Genomic DNA, 20178 nt, shown 5'->3' with positions numbered 1-20178 from the left:
GAAAGAAATTGCCTTAAGGTAATATGCCCGCCCTTACATGTATATATATATATATATATATATATTATACATATATATATACATATATATATATAAAGTGTCAAATAAATAAAAATAAAGGAGTTTAAACAAGCAATATCCATCAGCTCCATCAAAACTCTAAGCAGGCACCTTCAAGTTTTTCTCATACAAGAATATTATCTTGTTAATTTGTCTCCAATATCCACAACTACTTTTGTAGGGTTGTAGTGAAGTATAATTTCTGGATTTTTCGCTCCCCTCTAAAACGGTTTCTCTTTATTCATTATCATTATCTGATTCTAAAATTTGGTCCCCCCTCAAACTCCTTTGGAAGGCTCATTTTCACTTTCTGTATTTTCACACTCAATATTGTCTTCCACGTCTAATACATCTTCTCTATTTTCCATCTCCATGTTACTTTCATCACTTGCATATTAAATGTTCTCAATTTCTTTGTTATTAAAATTTCGAGACATCGCTCATCCGGGGCAAAAACGACACAACTAACTTTTTTTTTAAAACCGTGATAAGTATGTCACAAGTCTTATAAATACGTGTTTTATCCGGTGCAAAAACGGCAGAATGATAGTTTGACTACAAACTACCAGGGAGCATTTGTGCCAATGAAAAATTTGAACAATTTTGTAAGTACTAGTGACAACAACGCCTGATTTGTAAGTTGCGCGCGGGGACCTGCCGAAAGCGCTTGTGTCTGTGCCTGTGTAGACATAAAGGTGATTGTGACAAACTATTTGTAATTTTTTTTGTGTAACAACGACCCTACTGTGATTTTTCAGGACCACAAAACTGATGGAGGACCATCAGCACCACAAAATATTAACGGAGATTGGATGAGTAATGTCTGTAATTATGACGAAGATTTCTCGCTAACTGATAGTGGTGATGAATTTAAGCCTGCAGAAAAGGAAAAAAGAAGCCTTATATCAACATCAAGCTCATCATCGTCATCATCAAACTGAAGCTCATCATCGAGTAGCTCGAGTACTGATGTATCAATCATACGCGATGAGCCAAATAATGATTAAAGGAACCCTAACTAAAATAATCAACCAATAATGTCAAATAGTATTGAGATTTTTTTTTTTAAATAATGAGATAATAGTCTTTCGATAAGTAAATTTAAATAATAAATATATATTATCAGTTGATCTTATTTTCACCCACAGGTAATAACTTGCCATAATTGTCTAAAAATATATTATCCCAGTACAACAACGACGTAAATATAAGTATTAATATTTTTATTGGTATATTTTAAGATCATTTGAAGTAATTTTTGAAAACTTTTTGCAATCCGTTAACAAATTAACAGTCCAAACTAACGTAATATTCAAAAAAATTGTGAAAATATATTTTAAAAAGTAATTTATGACTATAACAATCTTTAATAAAATAAAATCATATTCACTGCAGTTATGTCGTTATTGCACCGGATGAGCGACATGATAAATTATGTAATGTTGTAATAACTTATATTTACATATAAGGTTTTAATCAAAAATCCTTGGGCACACTTCCACTTATTTGTTTGACCAATTAGCGCTTTCATCCTCTAATGGACATCTTCAGACTGGCGAATATTATACAATGTAAGGATGATTTACAGAAATCAAAATATTATCTTAAGTGTGGAAATGAGTGAAAGTGTACCAATTATTTTTGATTAATAACTTATATGTAAATGTATGTAAATATTACATCATTACAATGAAATTCCATCAAGAATTGTCAAAAAGTAATTTAAATCAGATAAATTGTGAATAAATTGTAGAAACATTTCGGGAACACGGTGTGTTAAATACAGCGTCAGCTCAATATACTACAAAAAACTTCACGCGACTAATGTGTTCTCTGTCCCACAAGTGGTATAATTCTGTATCGTACTCTTTCGGTATTGTTTTCTCGGTCACTCAAGCTCCGCCCCTAACTAATAGTGTCCTTGTCGGTCTTCTGATATGCTATATTCTCGTGCTCTTTCTTATAAAATTTAATAAACCACTTATAATACTGGCATCTCTTTCGTTTGTTTTAATTTATTTTACAAAATGAAGAAAATGTTTTTTAATAGAAAAAGCCCGTGCATTTTTTATAAAAATGTTTCCTTATTTTGGTGTAAAAAAGTCCATATAAAGATTACAAAAAATATGAGTTGGTTATTTAAAAAAATAAGAGAGTTATTAAATGTTTTTTACCCGAGGTAGACATCCGTTACCGCATAGCCACACATGAGTTAACTAGCAATGGTTAAATTTTTTTTTACCCCGATTGGCATATCTTAATATCTGAGTGACTAAGGTGGTGATGTTTCATATGCGGTGCTAGATTTCTGACGACGATATAACTGGTTTTGGATAAAAATTTATTTATTAACATAAAACTTTATATACATAATACTAGTGGACCCGACAAATGTTGTCCTGACGAAAAATACTGAAAAATACTTTTCATCTAGGTACTTGTTTGTGATTTAATTCCAAAACTAAAAATTTTTGGAATTCAAAAAGTTTTGAATTTAAGTTTGTACTTGTTTATGGTTGAATTCCAAAACGTAAAATAAATATTTTTTCAAATATGCCATTCTTTTTGCGAAAGTCAAACTCCGGTCGACTCACCAACAAAGGGGCGTACTTATGCAGGAATACGATTTTTAAAAATGTATTGAATTCAATATTATTTTAGTGTCACCAAAAATCCAATAAAAAGAAACAAATGGGTACAAATTATAAGGAATTTAAGAAAAGAATCTGATTGAGATCCACAAAAAACAAATCCTGTTTGTAAACATTCAAAAACAAACTTTTTTATCCACAAAAAAAAACAATTTTCCATTTTTTTGCTAATGCATTCTCCTCAAATGCAACCCTGGTAGATCGATGAATAAAACATTTATGCTCCTAACTTTTTTTTACATATTCGATTGAAAATTTTAATATTTTCAAACATGCTCAGCGCAAATATCTATATTTCTCTAAAAACCGCACGAAAAACGGTTTAGCCGTTTAGGAGAAGTACAGTGACATCACACGTACAGAGGAATTATATATATAAAGATAAGGGCAAGTTTATTACCTTAAGGCAACTTCTTCCACCCTACCTAAATCGTTTAGTTTGAGAAAATAAGAAATGCATGAACATATTTTAGGTATTAATACAGAATCTTATAATTTTAAACAAAATTTTTGAATAAAAATAAACTAAAAATTAAAACTATACTATAAAGAAAGGAGAAAACATCCATGTCGGACCATAGGGGGGATTTAAATCCCCCATAAATCGATTTTAATTCGATAACTCAAGTATTATTACAGCTATTTGCCGTATATTTCTTGTAATCGTAAAATTAAAAGAAAGAAGCATCTTTCTGTTTTTGTTTTAAAATTTTTAAATAATTGTTTTTTTATGTTAAAACAAAAAACACGTAAATAATACAAGAGTCTATTTTATTTAATGTACATAAGCATTCGGCAAACTAACAAATATGAATAAAGTACACGAACGAGTAAAATATGAGTACGTGAAAACATGAATAGATCATAAACGTCATAAACACTTCCAACATTTTATTATCCTGACGCCATATACAAGTAGGCGTTGGGGTCGTTTCGTACCCCCGTTTGTATTTTGTGTAATTTTTGGATGCTTAGTGAGGGAAAGGTTAATATCTCACATATAATGGGAGTAAGGAGACAACTAGTGATATTTATTCGTTAAAGCGTTAAAGCGTTAAAGCGTTAAATATTAATATTTCTAACAATGTTTGAGTATGTCCAAATACTCAAACATTGTTGAATTATTACCTGGTAAAAGAAGAAGTATAAAAATTGGAACATGTTTTCAGGCGTTGCCTAGTAGGTGATTTGGTTCAGCCGGATGAATCTCACCCACGTGATAAAGGTTTCAGCTCTTTTGCTTCACAGAAGTCAACAGATGGAAGAGGTGAGGAAATGTGGATGTTCAAAAATGGGCAGAATGGTGAATGTTATACAGTGTGTAAAGTGGCCACTTAAACCAGCCAATGACAGGTCATAAGCCCTGTAAATATCTAGACTTCCATATTCCCCTCTCAAAAACGTTTTCCCTCTCTGTTGAAATAAATTTATTCATAATTCTGTTCATTTATCAAATTATCTAAATCAGACCCTTTTTACATATTGAAATTTTACAAATTCTGTATTTTTCCCAGCTGGATTTGCTATCAATATTAAATTCTTTCAGAGATAAATTTTTTAATTATATATGAAAGTCTTCGTATTTCTCCCTTACCGAACCCGTAGTTAAGAAAACTAGCATTTATTTTTTGACAAGAGTATATTATGAGACCAAACTGGCTCCGGGGGTAAGAATGGGTTAATCTCATATTTTATTTACCCTCAAAACCTCCGAAAGGGACGAGCAAACCCAATTAAAAAGAAGAATAATAGGAACATAGTAGTTAACATCCATTTTGCCATTTTTAATCGAATTGCGCAACTAAAAGACGTTAATAATGTAAACAATATTTTGGTATTATTCTTTCAAAAAATAAATTGTTTAAACATTGATTAATTTTGTGCGGAGAATATCAGCGAAAGCTCGCCTTGTTTAGTTACAAGATTGATTAATTAACAAAGACATTTATATCTTCTATGTTTTATATCAACAATATTTTGAGTTTGTCCAAATTTTTGTAGACATGAACTGGATTCAACTCCCTGGGGAGCTGTTTATACTAACATATTACAACATAGATGAAGAACATATAAGAGAAGGTAATATAGAAGTCTAGGCATCTACAGGGCTAGTGACCGGTCAATGGTTGGTTTAAGCAGCCACTTTACACACTGTGTAACATTCACCATTCTGTCCAAAAATAACATTTTCAGGCGTCGCCTAGTATGTAGGTGAAATAATTCAATTAGATGAATCTCACCCCCTTTTTTCATCTCTGTTGTAATATTTTAATATGTTTTATATATTTTGTCGAGGTCGTTATTTTTTTTTGCACTCATTTTTTTTTTATTTTAGAAATAAAAGACGAGTGATATAAATTACCAGTCACCAATTTCATCTCTTTCGCAACATCTTCAAGACTGGGTCAAGACCCACTTGACCCAGTCATACTGAATTTGTGAATTTAAGTATCACTTGTATTTTATTACAATTATAAATAACAATGAACAACCACCATGAACAATCTTAAAAGTTAATTTTTTTTGTTGAATTTTATTTTTATTGTATTTACAAAAAAATTATGTATATTATTGTGTTCAAATAAACTAAATAAGTTCATTAATAAATATATAATATGTATTATCAAATCAAATTTACTCAGTAAAAACCAAATGCCGCCTATATAACGCCTGCAAAACACCTATTCTTCTCTACGGATGCGAATCGTGAAACAGCAAAATTCTAGGTTTGAAGAATAGGTGTCTCAGAAGAATCTTGGGTGAACGGTGGTTTGACTTTGTGAGGAATGAAGTAATAAGAGAACGGAGGCTGCAAACTCCGGTGACAACTGTCATCAAGCGGAGGCGATTCGGTTGGCTTAGCCATTTGCTGCGGATGCCTTCTGAAAGCCTTAACCACGCTTGCCTACTTTACAAGGCATCAGGTTCTCGTCGTCCTGGACGTCTGCTGCTGACTTTTCATCGGCAATTCGTGCCCGAACTACGGGACGCTAACGACGGGAACTACGGGAGCTGGCAGCCGACAGAGATGCTTGGATAATATTTGTGGACACCATATGCTCCAACTAGGGAGCGGACATAGAATAATGAAGAGATGATTGAATTTCATATAATAATATAGATGTATGTTCAGATCTGCAAATATACGATGGAAGTTTTCTCACGCTGAGACACATACATATTTTTACAAAGGCATCTGTTTAACCGGAATAATTAAAAACTAATTTTACAACGGATTATATCGATTAATTATAACGGATTTAAAAATGATTTTAAAAACAGTCTCCTGATTCTTTATTTATTTATTTAAAAAATACTTTTAGTGATTACCCCTTATTAAAAAAGTTAGTATTTTGTTTTTTGTGATATAAGCCCATATAAATTATTTTTAATCCAGTTTTGTTTCAAAGGAACAGGGCGTAGAGCAGTTATTTAAATGTGGCATTACAATAAATTGAATTTACTCAAAATGTCGTAGAAATAATTATATGACAGTCGATAATATGTGATAGATAAATTTTCAATAAAATAAATTAATAAGAGAGTTTTCTAAGAAATCTTTTTACTTCCACACAAGAGATTGTTAGATAATTACTATGTTAGATCAATGTAGCTTCAACAGAGTATTGCTTACGGCATTATAATGAAATTTCGATGTAGTGAGCAAAAGTATCATGTGTCAATTACTACTGAAGGATTTCATTTGTAATAATAATTGTTCTAATATTTAATTAACTTCTGGAGAGCTGAAACCGTACCCGTAATACCATATATATATAGAGTCCACATTGTCGTACTGCCCGCTTATATAACACAATGATACAACATTTTAAGAGGGCACGTATAAGAGGGTTATTTCTAAATAAATTATAAAATTGTAATAATATTTGTATGTCTTATTTAATTGATTAAAAAAACATATTTCAAAAGGTTTTTTTTGTATGGACCAAAATAACTTTACAAATAAAACTGAATATATCAGGCGTTCAATTGGGACAACATATCAGGCCAGGAATCGTCGAGCAATAGCTCGATATTACAAAGACATAATAGTCTCCAATTACAAGAGTATTAATTTCCCTCTTGAACATAGTTAAACTGATGTGTAAGATATCAATCTTCAAAGTAGTTATATTCGGCTGCCTGACTGCTCTTCCAATTAGCATAACCTGAGGCAGTTGTTTTCTGGAAGCCAGGAGACAAAACAGTATGCACTGACGCTGTCGGAGATATCCATCAGGAAAAAAAAACTGTTAAAAATGGCCAAGTTCTCGATATAACCTCATATCAGCCATAAACAAATTCCTTCTAAATTGCAAACTATTGGTCCCCCGTATGCCCAAGAGGAATATATATTTATTAATTTATTTATTTTTTGCACTACAACAGGCCAGGAGGCCCAATTACAGTGGTGAATAACATCACAGAACACCCGGCTTGAGAAAATCACATTTTTAATTTTTGTGTTCTCACCGGGAATCGAACCCGGAACCTTCCGTGCGTGAGTCAAGTGTCTTGACCGCTACACCACGGAGGCCGCTTCAAATAGTTAATATTTATAATGGTAGTTATAACTTACGGTACGATTATCACAAAATTTCACCACATACTCGTGTCTGTGTATCAGACAAATCAACGCTACTAATAATTTTATTGAACTAGTGGGTAACAATCGGCTTTCGCCGACAGTCAATTTTCATCGATCAAGCCAGAGTTGTAACAAAAAATTCACCCAAAATAACATGTAAAATTAGTTATATGCTGTGATTAGGCCCTTTTATGTAATGGATTTTGTCTATTTTGATGAATATTTTACATAATAGTTGTTTTATCTTACCTTTTTTATGCAATAGAACTTATCTATTTTAATAAAAACGTGACTAAAGAATTGTTAAAATTTACCATTTTATGCAATAAATTCTGTCCATTTCCATGAAATGTAAAATTATTTTACTAAACAATTTATTAACATATTACAAATGAGATGAAGAACATTTAAGAGAAGGTTATTTATAATTCTAGGTATCTACAGGGCTTATGACCTGTCAATGGCTGATTTAAGTGGCCACTTTACACACTGTGTAACATTCACCATTCTGCCTTTATTTAAACATCTATATTCCTTCAATTCTTTCATCTGTTGATGTTTGTGAAGTTAAAGAGCTGAAACCTTTATTTATGCGGGTGGTCAGGTGCAGGCCAGTATACAGGTCATAAGCCCTGTAGATGCCTAGACTTCTAAATAACCTTCTCTTAAATGTTCTTCATCTCTGTTGTAATATGTTAATATAAACAGCTCCCCAGGGAGTTGAATCCAGTCCTTGTCTACAAAAATTTAAACAATTTATGTTGGTAAAACAAAATGAATAACATTTGGCCGACTTAATTACTCCGCATTTTCTCTCTAATTAAAGGGTAGTGATATTGAAAAGTGACCAAGTTGAAATTCGCTTAAAAAGTTAAATAATCATAAAAAAAAACTCACGCTTGCCTTAGGTCCCTAGTGAGGCAATGGACTATTTGTTTTTATCGATTTTTAGATCAAAACTACCAAAAAACGTTAAATGCTTTATGAAAGAAATGCAATCCAACACTCGATATGAATGACACGCCAATTAATAGTTAAGGCTATTGATAACTTATTAAAATTGCAGAGTTGTGTTGTTAACTTTGGAAAAATGTTTCAAATAAATCGCGTTGCGTACTCTTTGGAAATGAGCACTCTTTGCTCGCTTAGCCGTAACTGCATTTTTTTTAATTTTGTCGTTTAGAAGGTTTTTTGCAGCATACCGATGGTACGTGATATCTTGAAATACATTAAAACATTGTAAAGCAGCCCCCAAGAAAGTACAAATATTTCAGTCTTAATTACTTTGACCTTTCGTTTTACAATAAGTAAATAAATTTGGGTTCTCAACCAAAATGACCTTACGAAATGTTGACGTACCAGTCCTCAATTTAATTTTTAATTAAACTACAGAACGTTACATAACGGAGAAAACATGTAAAAAGGGCGGATATGATGAGAGCCATCAAAGGAACCCATTCAAATTTTAAAATACACAAAATAATTATTGAGTTTTTTACTTATTATAACGAGGTTTTAGTATTTTATAAATTGACTGAATTTTGAGTTAGTCTAAATTTGATGTTTGTTGACAAGCACTGAACGTGTTCGTGTCTACGTGGAAATCTTGAATGAGGAATTCGAGTGAAGATAAGTACGCCGCTTCGTGTAGTCGTTGGTCTTGGGTTTGATTCCTTGCAGGGTGGAAGTGAAATATTTACTTAAATGGTTGTTTAAACGGCAATATTTCATTTTTCTGTACAGGCGCCTGAAGCGTGGCATTGATCACCTTACTGTCATGTAACAGATTAACGAAATACGTTGCATTTGGTTCAGAAATGCAGTTCTCTATGCATCAATAGTTGCGGAAAAATGAATGATGTTGAAAGTGGATTTTCCCCCTCGGAAGTTATAATGATTAACATATGACGACATAGATGGAAAACATTTTAGAGAAGGGAACATAATTATTTATTTATTTGACACTTTAAATAATACTAATACATATAAGGGCAGGCATATTGCCTTAATGCAATTTCTTCCTGCCGACCCAAACCGTTCAGTTTGAGAAAATTATAAATACATGGACATATTGAATCGTACAATTTAAGACGAAAATTCAAAACATAGATTAACAAAATAAAATTAACACTTTACTATGAAGAGAGGAGAGAGGATGGGAACATAGAGGTTTAGGCGTGTACACGGGCTAATAACCTGTCATTTATTTTGTTATTTTTATTTTTGTTTATTTATTAAAAGATACATACATATTTAAAAAAAAATTATAACGTATCCCTTACTATGAGGCCATGAGCCCTGTGTTGAGTTGGGATACAACATAATAGAAAGTGGAAGCATGCACATTATTATACAATACTAAAAATAAAAATAGGCCGGCCACTTTATACTTACTGCATAACATTCACCATTCTGCCTGTTTGAACATTAATATTTCTTCAATTCATTATGAAAATCAACAGTTTGAAGTATTTTTAATTTATTTGTATTTTTGCTTTCATTTTTACAGCTGTTCGATAAACTGGGAAGATCAATCGTTTAATACCCTGACGTACATCCTCTTCCTGTTTGGCTTCGGTTTGATCCTTCCTGTATTCGTCATCACCTTTAGTTACATGAACATCATTAGAACCATGAAAAAGGTAAATCATTATGTACTTTAAATATTAAAATTGTTTTTAATCGTTCAACAATGATATACTTACACCAGGGGCAAATGCTCCTTATAATCGATTACACGCAACTTACCATACTTTTTTGACATTGTAAGTAATGTTTTATAATACTGTAGTATAATTAGGAAAAAACACATCACCAAAAAAATATATTATTTTTCTTGGGTAAGTAAATTTATAAATTATTCCTTTATTCCATACAGCGACCAGTTGCGCCTCTATTGGCCAAAATTATTACTACTGGATTACACGAGATTAGTCTGCTCACTTTATAATTACTAATTTAAATACGTCTTTAACCTAAAACTTTAGAATCTTGTTCGAAAAATTACACTTGCGATTACAGTAAAATCTTGCAGCTTTCATTAATGCAATTTAGTCTTTCAATACTTTTTCATAAGGGCTAGTATTCTTTAAAATACATCAATTTGACTGACGACAGTCTAAGGGAGTTGACAATATACGCACTCGTTATGTGTGAGAAAGATATAACGAATACATTTTATATGTTTGAACACGGAATTTACAATAATAAGTAAGTAATTGATCAAACTTATGTTTCGGTGGTTTGAAAGTAAATTTTCTTTAAAATAAATAAATATTTTGATATTTTAATCGAAACGAATTGATATTTTAATCCATAATATAGTATAAATCCTTTAGTGGGTTTTAAAAAACAAAGATTCACTAATTGTTTTTTAATTGTAATCCTTTTTTGTGCATACGATGACATTTGAATATTGTAGGTTATACTTCGGTATCCGTTTAAACTTTTTAAATTAAGTTTGAGTTATGATAAAAACGTTACTAGTGTATTGTGTTAAGAATAAATATATATGAAGAATTATAATATGTATAACTTATGTCGTATTGTGAATAATAATGTGACATAAAAGTCGATGAAACAATGATTCTTAAAACGTAATTTATGTTTTGTTTGGTGAACTATTGTACTCGGTAAGGAATGCTTTTAAATTGTTTAATTATTATCATTTATTAAGTAATAGTGTTTTATTTCCAGACAAGTTATAATAGTCTGACTTAACCAAAGATGTACCGGTGCGCTAATGAATTATTCAGTTTATTAATTACTTTTTCGACACTTAGCCCAAAACGCGAAATAGCTGCGCGGATGGGTCGTTGCTTTCTTATGACGTAGAAGGGGGTTCGAGTCCATAGGGGTTCCAATTTTTTTTTTTGCAATCATGTTTTTTTAAATTGTATTTTTTAAATCATATGTTTGTGCTACATTAAAAAATACTTTTACTGAAACTATTAGCCGCTGGAGCCATTTGTTAGGAATTATTTATTAAATATAAAATAGACTTGTTTTTTATATGCCATACTACCGCTATGGATATTTTATCAGAATTTTCATAGCTTACCAATTTAAAAACTCACCGCTCGCCACTGACTCACACACATATTAACCTTTACATCCACCCTCTTATCTTAAGGCACACACACACTAAATTAACATAAAGATAGTTATAGAAAAGAGCGTATTTACAATGGGTTGAATTAATTGCCTATTTTGTTGTAATTTGATTATTGTCGATGTCCAATATATAAATAAACTAATAATTATCTGGAAAAATGTGTGTGTGCGCTGGTGGTTGCCAATTCAATAGATATGGCGGCAATCGTTACTAAATAAAATATCTTGATAAAAGTGGGCTGTATACAATTTATTTTAAAGCAAAGTGCGCTCCGTGACGACCGAAGACTCCGAGAGAAAAATGAATAGAGAGAGATTATAGCCCTTGTGCTATCTTTATATACTATTCTATAAGTACCCACCAGAGTAACAATACTCTGGTGTGGCACGCACCAAAATCAGTAAGAATTTGAATTAAGAACTATTAAACTAAAAACTTAACATAATCTATGAATCATGGTGAATGGAAATTATATTTATTTATTCATGCATTTAATGATATATATATATATATACACAGTTTTTTTAATCACTTTGCCCAGCTGTAAGAAACATTACTTATTTATTTATTTATTTTGTTCATTAACGCCCAAAAGGCATTTACAAAAAAATAAAATTGAAATACATGCTAACATACTAAATAATAAACAGAATATACAGAAAAAATATGTGAAATTAGTTAGAAAGGATATGATAAAAAGTTTTACAAAGTAAAAAAAAAAACAATAATAACAAAGGTATGCAAAAAAAACAGTAAGCATATAAACTTAAGCATTAAAAAATTAAGCCGCAAAATATTTTACAGTCTACACTCACTTAGAAGGTTGCAAAAATTCTTACCCATTAGTACTAAATGCACTCTTGTACAAGCATTACTACTACCCATTCTAGATTACGCTGATGTTTCCATGACTGATTTAAACTGTGAGCAACTCGACAAACTTAAACGACTTCAGAATACATGCATAAGGTACATTTTTGGTCTTAGGAAATATGACCACATTTCTGATTATCGTAGGCAACTGAAATGGCTCAAAATTAGACAGCGGAGAGACTATCACTCCCTCTCACTTCTGTTCAATGTACTTCATAGTCCTAACGCTCCTATATACCTTTGTGAAAAATTTCAACGCTTATCAGTTCATGGTTTACCTCTTCGTTCTCATTCTCAAGGCACTCTCTTAATACCCATACACAATTCCTCTTTCTTCTCTAACTCATATAGTGTCCATGCGGCTCGACTGTGGAATCATCTCCCATCCACCATCAAAGATGTTACTACATTATCTCTTTTTAAATCACGTCTGAAGAAACATCTCCTTTCTCTTCCTTAATCTCTCCTCCTTTCCTTTTCCCTCTTTCCGCTTTTTTCCTTTTTCTCATTGAGTAATAGTTTTGATTTAAGGTAATTTATAAACAAATACGTTTATTTCTATTTTTATATATTTTTCACTTTTTAATCTTTTTTTTTTTTTCTATTGAATATGTTCTGTAACTTGAATTATAAAAATAAAACTTTTATTTTATTGGTTGGTTGGAAGAAATTGCCATTTGGCAATAAGCCCGCCAATGTACAAATAACAATATGTACAAAAAGTTAAATAAATAAAAAATAAACAAAAAATGCAAAGATATAAGCTTATGAAATAAATTCTGTAAGGCAAACAATAAATAAAGTGTTACGGTAAGCAAGAAAGACATTTTTAAGTTAAATTAATAAAAAAGCAAGCATATATTATCACGAAAAAATAAGAAATAAAAATATGTATCTATGAAATGCGTATTTGCCAATACTATAATGCAATTTGATATAATGGTAAAAAATAAAAAACAAGTATAAGGTAATAAAAATAAACAAGTTTTTTTTTATTTATGAAATTGAATTGTCAATAATAGTTTGACGAGCAGCTACAAATAAACTTGATATTGTGGACTTCTAAGATGGTAAAGAATTGGACAGAATGTCTGCAGCCGTTCCATAAGTTTTACCTAACCTATGATTTTCTTGTTGTATTACTGTTTACATTTTTATTCTTGAATTATTTTAACTTTCTACTGAATATGCTGTATAACTTTTAGGTTTATTTTTTTTATAAATCTTGGGTATAGGGTAATTTATGTTTAAAAAAAAAAAATAACAAGCCAAATATGTTAGTATTATAAATTTTGTAAAAGGCCGACTTGCTGTTTATGTTAATAACATAAAATAAAAAAAATATATATTTTAACAGAAACGAAGTATGAATGAATTTAGAAATCAAAGCATTTACAGTGCCAAAGACCTATCATTTGCTGATTTAAGTGGCCATATAATACACTATGAACCATTCACCATATTGCCTATGTTCGAAAATTTATATTTCTTCCATCTGTCGATCTTTGTGAAGTTAAAGATTTGAAACCTTTATTGATGCTGATGACATTCTGACCGAATTATTTCAACTACGTACTAGGCAACGCCTAAAAACATTATTGTTTTTTTTTACTTTTTCTTGGAACAGCTGGTTTCATAAAAAAAATGATTCCATCCAAACTTTTGTAGACAAGAAAACGACCACAAAGATCAACAGATGGAAGAATTAAAGGAATATAGATGATTTAATATAGATATAATGGTAAATGTTACACAGTGTGTAAAGTGGCCACTTAATTCAGCCAATAACAGGTCATAAGCCCTGTAAATACCTAGTTGTCAATATTCCATTATAATAAATATTCTTTATCTATGTTGTAATATATAAATGAAATATAAACAACTCCCAGGGGGATTTAATACAGTTCTTGGAGCTCTCGGAACCAACTAGCTAAATCCTACATATTTAACACGATTCGTAATTCTGTTTTATTAAATATACACGATGTTTCAGAGCCAAACTGCGAAACTTCAGAGGAACTTTCTTCATGCTAAACTATTTTTAATTCCACATTTTTTTTATTTCAGATTTTTTTTAATGAAAAAATTTCTTTAATTCGAAAATCCTTGATGTCACGGACTAGTATTTTTAAAAGTTTATTACTAAAAAAAATCTTTTGAAGTTTTACGGCATGGCACCGAAAAACCGCGTATAACCCAGTGTGCCACAGATCGCCTAACATTATTATTTTTGCCCTCTTGTAAAATTGATTATTTTTAATTTAATATTCCGTTTTTGCCTTGCGTTTGAAAAGAAAAATAAAATGTTACTCCTTCAATTTATAAATAAAAATTCACAGACAGTTCTTCAAAATCATCATAAAGGCATTAGAAATATATTAAAAGAACATGTTTTTTTAGGTGAAGCTGATTATTCCTATCATCAAAAACATAAATATTGTTTCGCCATTTTTTTCAGAATGCAGTTAGAATGGGAAGGGTTACAAAGGCCGAAACGAGGGTGACCATGATGGTGTTTATTATGATCTTGACTTTCATGATCGCATGGACACCGTACGCTATACTGGCTCTTATTGAGCAATTCGCCCCTCATGACATTGTGAGTAAAAATATTATTTTATTTTATTTTTATTTATTTATTAATAAAACATATAAGACATGAATATCATGATATTATATTCCCAGGAGTTGTACGAGAAAACTCATTTGGGACGGTACATAAAAAAAAATAGTACATTTCTTGTAACAATACATAGTATGCATTTAAACAATAAAAATTTAAACAAATTTTAACAATCTATGAACTTAATATTAAAAAAGGAAAGAAAACATTTAAACAATCTGTGAACTTAATATTAAAGAAGAAAATAAAAACATTCAAACAATCTGTGAACTTAATATTAAAAAAGAAAAGAAAAACATTTAAACATTCTGTGAAATTAATATTAAAAAAGAAAATAAAAACATTTAAACATTCTGTGAACTTAATATTAAAAAAAGAAAAGAAAAACATTTAAACCTAAAACACAATATGTAGACTATTCACAGAAACTGAGCTAAAAACTATCACTTTCAAAAAGATTCTAGAAATAGGTCTTCATTTCTGGTCTTTGAGATTTACCACTCGACATTTCATTTTTAAGGTCATCAGGCAGTTTATTAAATTGTATACGACCAATGTATTCCAGAGACCTTTTGCCGAACTTCGTGGAACAAAATTTAGAAATGTGAAGATTTTTTGCATGTCGTGTATTATAGTTGTGAATTTCATGATTAAATGTAAGTTTTAAATTTGTGTGAGCAGAAAAGTTTATGATGTTTGAAATAGTGTTAGTGATGTCATACAGTGCCATTACCTTGAAAGGAAGTATTTTTGTGGTACGATAAATATCCTTGACATGGGAATCCCATTTCAAACCAAGAATGCTTCTCAGAGCTCGGTTTTGAAGAACTTGAATCTCAGAAATCTGTTTTTTGTTAGCGAAACCCCAAATACAGTTAGTTTTGTTAATTTTAAAGCATGCAGCATACTACTAGCAGCCTACTGCCGACTGCGATACGGTACAAATATAAATAAAGAGAAATAGACTTTTGAAAAATAGAGTTTAACCCTTTCGGGCCTAAAGCTAGGGTTTCCTAGGACAGCGGTGCCCGTATTTTAACGGCCGTAGTGAACGGTGATGCAGTGGACAGCCGTCGTAAAGGTGATTAGAGAGTGGTTTCCTAGGAAAACGGTGTTAAATGGTGTTGATAACACCGTTTTCCTAGAAAACCACACTCTAGTCACCTTTACGACGGCTGCCCACTGCATCACCGTTCACTACGGCCGTTAAAATACGGGCACCGCTGTTCTAGGAAACCCTAGCTTTAGGAGAATATCAAGAGTCCCCCGGGTAGCGTTTGTTTTAAATTACTTTTTTGTTAATCGTCATGTTGATTTAATTTTTTGTATTAATCCTACCTCATAATGTTAAGAATGTATCAAAGTTATCAAAATATTTTTGTTCAAATTCTTCAAGTAATAATTTATATTTGATTTTGCCTTCTTCCCGTGCAAACAGTTTTACTCGCTCTGCCATTAAACAACATTTGATATATTTATTGGTCTTGCTTTTTGCGATTTGGTGGATTTTTTCCAACCATAACCACGAAAATCCGGATTTCGAGTTGTAAATTTTATATGCATTATTTTATTTTTATTATTCTTTATTTAAAACTTATTGAATCTCTTATAATCGTCAATAAATAAATGATAACTATAAAATATGAATTAAAAAACTCAAATCAATAAATTAAAATCAGTAATCGCGAACTAGTGCCAAGCTGTCTTGTTCCGCAAATATTCATCGACTCTATAGTAGCTCTTCCAAAACAGTCTGTGCTTGAAAAAATCTTTAATTTTTTTAGTTGGCAAAGCCCAAATTTCCAGAGGTATTGTAGAATCGAATTATGAGGCAAAAGAATTATATTTTTTTTGCAATCTAGTGGTGGGCACAACAAACATGTCTTTATTTCGAGTGTTGAACCAATGAAAATCTCTGTTTCTTCTAAAATCAACAATAGTTTTGTGTGCGTTAATTAAATTTTCATAGATATATTGACATGTAACTGTCAATATATTGTTTTTTTTTAAATATCTCTAAGCGATTCTCTGGGTCTCATATTGTAAATTGCTCAAACAGCTCTCTTCTGCAGCACAAAAACAGAATCAACATCTGCAGCACCCCCCCACAGCAGTATACCGTAAGACATAACGCTGTGGAGTAACTGAAGTATACCAACCTAGCTGTTTCTAGAGGTGATTTCTAAGATGTCGAATCTTTTTAACAGCGTAGGCTGCAGCTAAGTTTGTTTGATAAATTAGCTAAATGTGGACCCCATTGAAGCTTAGAATCTTACTTAATACCCAAAAATACGGTGGTATCCAAAAGATCTAGTTATTTGTCTTTAATTTTTACATTAAACATAGTTTCTATTTTCATTTAAAAATAAATTGTTGGAATTAAATCAATTCAACACCATGAAGAGAGCATTGTTTATGTCGTCAATGGCTGATTGGGATCGTTTTACTTTGAAGAGAATCAATGTATCATCTTTTACCTCCAAACTCCTTTCTGTACCGCATCGTAAGAGTTTAGATCGGTGCTATTTAACGTGTCAAGTGAGAGCAGCGCAACGTCGTAAAAGATCTCCTCGTAACAGTTTTTTATGATAAAATGTATGGATTCTGCAAAAAAAAATAAGGTAGGTCCTCGACTTACGTGATGAATTCGTTGCATAGGTTTTTGTGCAAGTCGAAAAAATTCATGCAGGCAATTTTTTTTAATTATTCAATTTTTCCACTAATATTTATCTATTTTCGGTAGATTGCTTTGGTACTGATTTATTTAAATAATCCGTTATTCGAACTTTCGACTTGATAATTGTTCTAATAGTAGAATGAAAAAATTTATGAGCGCGTGCGATATCAGGCATCTTTTTACATTTTTCGTATTGTTTTATAATTTTGACTTTAGTCTCCATTGTCATGCCATGTCTTTTTTTATTATCAATTCCAGAATCAAATTCACATTTGTGTGACATCGCTAGGGGTTAATTTTTTAAATGAAAACGTGAAAAGAATTTGAACAACTGACAAGGAAGAAATCTAAATTATGACTAAATCGTTAATCGCATCGTGCGGAGAGAAAGAGCGGAGGGGGGTGCAAGGCACGCGCCAGTGCCGTTCCTCTCTTTCCCTCTCTCACTATTCCATGAACACAAAAGTGTATGTAAACAAACGACTTGAAAAAAAAACGTTTTAAAAAAAAAATTAATATCGTGTAAGTACGAATTCACGTAAGTCGAAACCACGTAAGTAGAGGACTTACTGTATCTTGAAACAGTTTTATAAACACTGCAATGACGATCGTAATGACTTTTTTTTTAGATTTCGTATTTAAAGTATTTTAGCTGTATTCGTTAAATTATTAGTTTGTTGAACACGGAAAAATTTTATATGGTAAAACATAAATCAATATTTTATTTAGGAAACTTTTGGAATATCATCGGACGACGAGGAAACATAATCGATACATAATATGTGACCAATGCCTTCCCAAATCAATATATCTGATTTTAGAGTTGCGTTTCTTAAAATATTTATAAATAAGGTTTTTAATGTTTTTTTATGTTTTCCGGCACACCGGCCATTCTTTGTGGATTTTTTTTTGGTTAATGTGATAGTGCATTTTGTATTTATTGAAAAAAGCCAAAAAAAATGTTTAAGATTACCAGACTGAACCAAAACAAAGGATAATTAGTATCTTGTTAAAGTTATCTCTCCGATTCTTTATAGTTATATAAAAAAAAAAGTAAATATTTTTCCACCGAAAAAATGTATGTATTCGGAATGAAAAAACATATTTATTTGTCTGCCTCGTGGTGTAGTGGTCAGCGCGTTTGCCTACCATGCAAGAGGTTTCGGGTTCGATTCCCGACATATTTATTTAAAAGTATGTTTTAACCTTATAACATTTCATAGTTGGACACCTGCAGCGTATGTCTGATCATCTTTCCTTCATGTAACAAAAATAATCAAGATACACTGCGGTTGGTGTATAAATGCAGTGAGCTTTGCACCATTATGTGTGGGAATGATGAAGATGATAAAAAAAAAAAAAAATTTAAATTATGAAACTTAAAAAATCATGAGAAAAACCATTGAAGCGTTGATATCTCGAGAACTGTAAACGTTTTTTTATATTACACGATTAACCTTTATTTTACAGGTCTAAGGTTGTTTTATTATAACCTCGAGTAAATACTCGCCAAATGGCCACCCTATATATTGTATATAACAACAAGTAAATAAACGAATAAATATATCTAAATTTGTTGCAACAGAGATGGACAACATTTTTGTGAAGGATATATGAAAGTCTAGACAAACTCAAATTATTGTTGAATAAATATGTATTCAATTAAACACAATTTAAAATGTTGGAACAGTAATTTTTACCATACCTTATACAACAATAATAATTATTAATTAAAAAAACATCTTCATCATCATTCCCTTTCCGCACCAAATGGTGCATTGGGTACAGCGTTGGTAAACCAATCGCAGCGCAAGTTGATAATTTTTGTTACATGAAGGTAAGATGATCAGTCTTACGCTTCAGGTACCAGTCCAGGGACTATGAAATATTCTCGTGTGAAAACACCCTTTGAAATAAATATTTCATATCAACCATGTCGGGAATCGAACCCGAACTTGCATGGTAGGCAAACGTGCTGACCATTACACCAACAGACTGACAAATGTACAATATCATTAAAAACGTTTAGCTAAAAACTGTTAAATGACGGATTTATTACCATTGGCAATCTTTTACAGGCAAACAAAACATACGAGTACAAATATCATATTGATTCTGATAAATTACCCAGTGCTTACTAGAGATGAGCGATTCGTTTTTTTTTTAAATATTAGTAACAGGTACCGTTTCACAAATTAAACTCTTTTGTGAAATTGTTTCTAAATAACAGTTTAGAGTAGCGCAGGGTGGGCAAAAAATCAGGTGCAAGCAACCGCTTAAATAGTTTTACAAATATTATCTTCACATTTTTCATTTTAATGGGGGGAGTAGGTGGCCATGGCTTTTTTCGCTGTTACAAAAACTTTCATAGGGGTTTCATGGTTATCCTACACTACACAAAAAAATATTCCGGGCGGTGGCCACAGTTTCGCCCACGCACGCACACCTTGTTAGATTTGAAAACAGTTTGATATAATATTATGAGTTTGTTAAACTTGTTTCCGAAAAACAACTATAACTGTTTGACTTTTTTTTACCAAGTAACAGTTTATTTTTTAATAAAACTGCTTAAGCTGTTTCGGAAAAACATTT

The 20178-nt window shown here is 31.3% G+C and overlaps 1 protein-coding gene across 2 annotated transcripts in view; it reads left to right on the top strand.

Moving 5' to 3' along the window:
- LOC148282288 (uncharacterized) overlaps window positions 1-20178 on the top strand; it is a 188239-nt gene that overhangs the window by 164435 nt on the left and 3626 nt on the right. For both annotated transcript variants that reach the window (XM_088225323.1, XM_088225324.1), the window contains 2 exons: window positions 9809-9941; window positions 14745-14885. In XM_088225323.1, the coding sequence (XP_088081449.1) occupies window positions 9809-9941; window positions 14745-14885 (274 nt within the window). The remainder of the gene's footprint in view (window positions 1-9808; window positions 9942-14744; window positions 14886-20178) is intronic.

The sequence above is a fragment of the Micrasema longulum genome, unplaced genomic scaffold (assembly GCF_059751315.1).
Source record: "Micrasema longulum isolate JH-2025_06_02 unplaced genomic scaffold, ASM5975131v1 h1tg000342l, whole genome shotgun sequence".
In the NCBI taxonomy this organism is placed as follows: domain Eukaryota; kingdom Metazoa; phylum Arthropoda; class Insecta; order Trichoptera; family Brachycentridae; genus Micrasema; species Micrasema longulum.
The sequence above is the reverse complement of the archived record's forward strand: the minus strand, read 5'-3'. Positions and strand labels throughout refer to the sequence as shown.